This window comes from Cebus imitator, unplaced genomic scaffold (assembly GCF_001604975.1).
Source record: "Cebus imitator isolate Cc_AM_T3 unplaced genomic scaffold, Cebus_imitator-1.0 Scaffold266, whole genome shotgun sequence".
In the NCBI taxonomy this organism is placed as follows: domain Eukaryota; kingdom Metazoa; phylum Chordata; class Mammalia; order Primates; family Cebidae; genus Cebus; species Cebus imitator.
In genome coordinates this window covers 2,427,173-2,430,748 of record NW_016107581.1, presented here as the reverse complement: position 1 = coordinate 2,430,748, position 3,576 = coordinate 2,427,173, and the positions used below count along the sequence as shown (strand labels likewise).

The 3,576-nt window shown below is 50.6% G+C and overlaps 1 protein-coding gene across 1 annotated transcript in view; it reads right to left on the bottom strand.

Annotated features, from left to right (window-relative positions):
• Positions 1-3,576, bottom strand: part of RUVBL2 (RuvB like AAA ATPase 2) — a 40,183-nt gene that overhangs the window by 11,716 nt on the left and 24,891 nt on the right. Inside the window, exons 3-4 of the mRNA XM_017500512.2 lie at positions 1,900-1,955; positions 802-943 (exon numbers count right to left, since the gene is read on the bottom strand). Coding sequence (XP_017356001.1) covers positions 802-943; positions 1,900-1,955 — 198 coding nt within the window. The remainder of the gene's footprint in view (positions 1-801; positions 944-1,899; positions 1,956-3,576) is intronic.

Here is a 3,576-nt window from a genome sequence, read left to right as displayed (position 1 = left end):
GTGCAGTGGTGTGATCTCCGCTCACTGCAACCTTCACCTCCTGGATTCAAGCGATTCTCCCACCTCAGCCTCCCAAGTAGCTGGGATTACAGGCGCCTGCCACCACACCAGGCTAATTTTTGTATTTTCAGTAGAGATAAGGTTTTGCCATGTGAGCCAGGTTTGTCTCGAACTCTTGACCTCAGGTGATCCACCTGCCTCAGCCTCCCAAAGTGCTGGGGTTAGAGGCATGAGCCACCACACCCAGCCTAATTTTTAAATTTTTACAACAACCTCTTGTCCAACAGAAGAATCCTCATTTTCTTAAGGCAAAAATGGTTCAAATTATGAAATCAAAAAGAAATGAAATGTCCCAGCCTCCCTTGAAGCAAAGCGTGATCATGAGATTCGGTTCTAGTCAATGAGATACAAACAGAAGCATGGAAGATTTCCAAGGTGACTGGTTAAAGGAAGCCGACTCGAGAGAGTTTACCCTCATGGCAATTCCTCTTTCTTCCTGCTGCCTGGATTATGGTGGGAAGGCTGGAGCTTAGGCAGCCCTCTTGGAACACAACATCCTCTTGACACTGGAACCAAGTGCAGAGGATGATGAGGCAGGAAGATGGAAGACTTCCTGGGACTGCTTAGTAAGCTCCAAATGGCCTACCTCTAGATTCTTCCATGGAAGAGAACGAAGCCTGAGTGTTTAAGCCACTGCCATTTCGGGTCATCTGTTAAATGCGGGTGATCCTGACCCTGACTTACACAGGAGAGGTTATCAAGCAGAGACCACGAGAGTTCTGGCCCTGGGAGGTTTCTTACCCATAGCGATGGCTGTCTTTCCTGTGCCCGGCTGGCCAGCAATAAGGACTGCCCGCCCAGCAATCTTCCCTTCCCGGATCATCTCCAGCACCACGCCTGCTGCCCGCCGTGCCGCCAGCTGACCCACCATGCCCTGGGAAGCCTGTGGGTGGGACGCAGCACATGAGGTGACTTCCTGCTGGGCTACACACCGTTTCTACCACATCTTGGCTAGTGAGATGGAAGCAGTCATTACTAGCTGGGACTTCCAGGAAAAGCCAAAACAGCTTTCTCTGTTTTTTTTTTTTTTTTTTTTACAGACTCTCTCTCACTCTGTTGTCCAGGCTGAAGTACAGTGGTACGATTGTACAATCACGGCTCACTGCAGCCTCAACCTCTAGGGATCAAAAGATCCTCTGACTTCAGCCTCCTGAGTAGCTGGGACCACAAGTGTGCGCCACCATGTCCAGCTAATTTTTAAAATTTTTTATAGAGACGGGGTCTCACCATGTTGCCCAGGCTGGCCTCAAACTCCTAGGCTCAAGCAATCTTCCCGCCTCAGCCTCCCAAAGTGTTGGGATCACAAGTGTGACCACTGCACGAAGCCTAATTGTTTTTAAGGTGGCAAAACAATGGCTATCCAACCCCAATTCTTTATTTTTTTTCTTTGAGATGGAGTCTCGTTCTGTCACCCAGGCTGGAGTACAGTGGCACGATCTCGGCTCACTGCAGCCTCCACCTCCCAGGTTCAAGTGATTCTCCTGCCTCAGCCTCCCGAGTAGTTGGGATTACAGGCATGCACCACCACATCTGGCTAATTTTTGTATTTTTAGTAAAGATGGGGTTTCTCCATGTTGGCCAGGCTGGTCTCGAACTCTGACCTCAGGTGAACCGCCTGCCTCGGCCTCCCAAAGTGCTGGGATTACAGGCATAAGCCACAGTGCCCAGCCTATCCAATTCTTTAGTACCAAGAAAACCCACGTGTGGCTGAAGTTTATGGATATGCAGCCAAAGGTCTGGAAGACCGTAACACAGTCCCCACATTCCCCAGGGCCCTGGGTACCCACTACCCAAGACCTTTGTGGAGAGGCCCTCACACCCCAGCCTCCTCTGCTGTACCTGCCGAGGCTCCAAGGCATCGTCCAGCCCCAGCCCCCGGATGTGGGAGTGAGCACCTGTATGCAGGGAGAGAACAGAGACTCAGTTAGCCAGCTTGCTGCACGTGTGGCCTGACATCTCTGAGCCCTGGTTTCCTTTTTGGTCAAAGGGGTGGGTGGGAGTAGAGAGTAGGGGCTTGGGGAAATGAAAGGGCACAGGGAAGGATTTCCCAAGTTGCCACCTCACTAAGAAGACGGCTGAACGTGCTAAATGCTCAGTGAACTGGAGTTGCTCTGAGGATGCATCCTAGTTAAACAAAAATCACTGAGACCTGATTAAGCACATAATTGTACTAAGAACTAACCACAGGGCTAACGATCACAATTACTTTGTATTTATGGCTTACACAGCACACACAGATTCTCAATTCATTCCTTATGACCCTGCAAGACAAGAGCCGTGGCCAGGGCTGGGCATGGTGGCTCAGGCCTGTAATCCCATCCCAGCACTTTGGGAGGCTGAGGCGGGTGGATCACCGGAGGCTAGTTCTAGACCAGCCTAGCCAACATGGTAAAACCACATCTTAAGTAAAAATACAAAAATTAGCTAGGTGTGGCGGCAGGTGACTATAATCTCAGGTACTCGGGGGGGGGGGGGGTGCGGCTGAGGTATGAGAATTGCTTGAACCTGGAAGGCGGAGGCTGCAGTAAGCCGAGACTGTGCCATTGAATTCCAGCCTGGGTGACAGAGCGAGACCCTGTCTCGAAAAAGCCAAACGAAACAAAAGCCCTGTCTGCTGTCACCCTGAAAGCAATTCTGGGTATCACTGGCAACAGTCCCAGCCCCCATTGATATGAACAAGGAAGGAGCTCTGAGAGGTTAGGCCTCATGCTCCAGCCACACAGCCAGCGAGAGGTGAAGATGAGATTCCAATGCTTTCCAAAAGATGAGGGTTGAACGAACCTCAGCCTGCAGGCCAGCCACCTGTTTCTGTAAATAAAATTTTTTTTTAATTTTTTGATTTGTTTTATTAATTTTTTTTTTCTTCTTCTTTTTTGAGACGGGGTTTCACCATGTTGGTCAGACTGGTCTTGAACTCCTGACCTCAGGTAATCCACCCGTCTCAGCCTCCCAAAGTGCTGGGATTACAGGCATGAGCCACCGTGCCTGGCCTTCTGTAAATAAAATTTTATTGGGGCCGGGCGCAGTGGCTCACGCTTGTAATCCCACCACTATGGGAGGCAGAAGCAGGCAGATCACCTGAGGTCAGGAGTTCAAGATCAGCCTGGCCAACATGGTGAAACCCTGTCTCTACTAAAAAATATAAAAATTAGCCTGGCGTGGTTGTGTGCACCTGTAGTACCATGTACCCAGGAGGCTGAGGCACGAGAGTCACTTAACCCTGGACTGCGTTTGCGCTTTCCCCTGGTCTTTCATTAAAAAAAAAAAAAAGTCAAGCCGGGCACGGTGGCTCAAGCCTGTAATCCCAGCACTTTGGGAGGCCGAGGTGGGTGGATCACGAGGTCAAGAGATCGAGACCCCTGGTCAACATGGTGAAACCCCGTCTCTACTAAAAATACAAAAAATTAGCTGGGCATGGTGGTGCATGCCTGTAATCCCAGCTACTCAGGAGGCTGAGGCAGGAGAATTGCCTGAACCCAGGAGGCGGAGGTTGCGGTGAGCCGAGATCGCGCCATT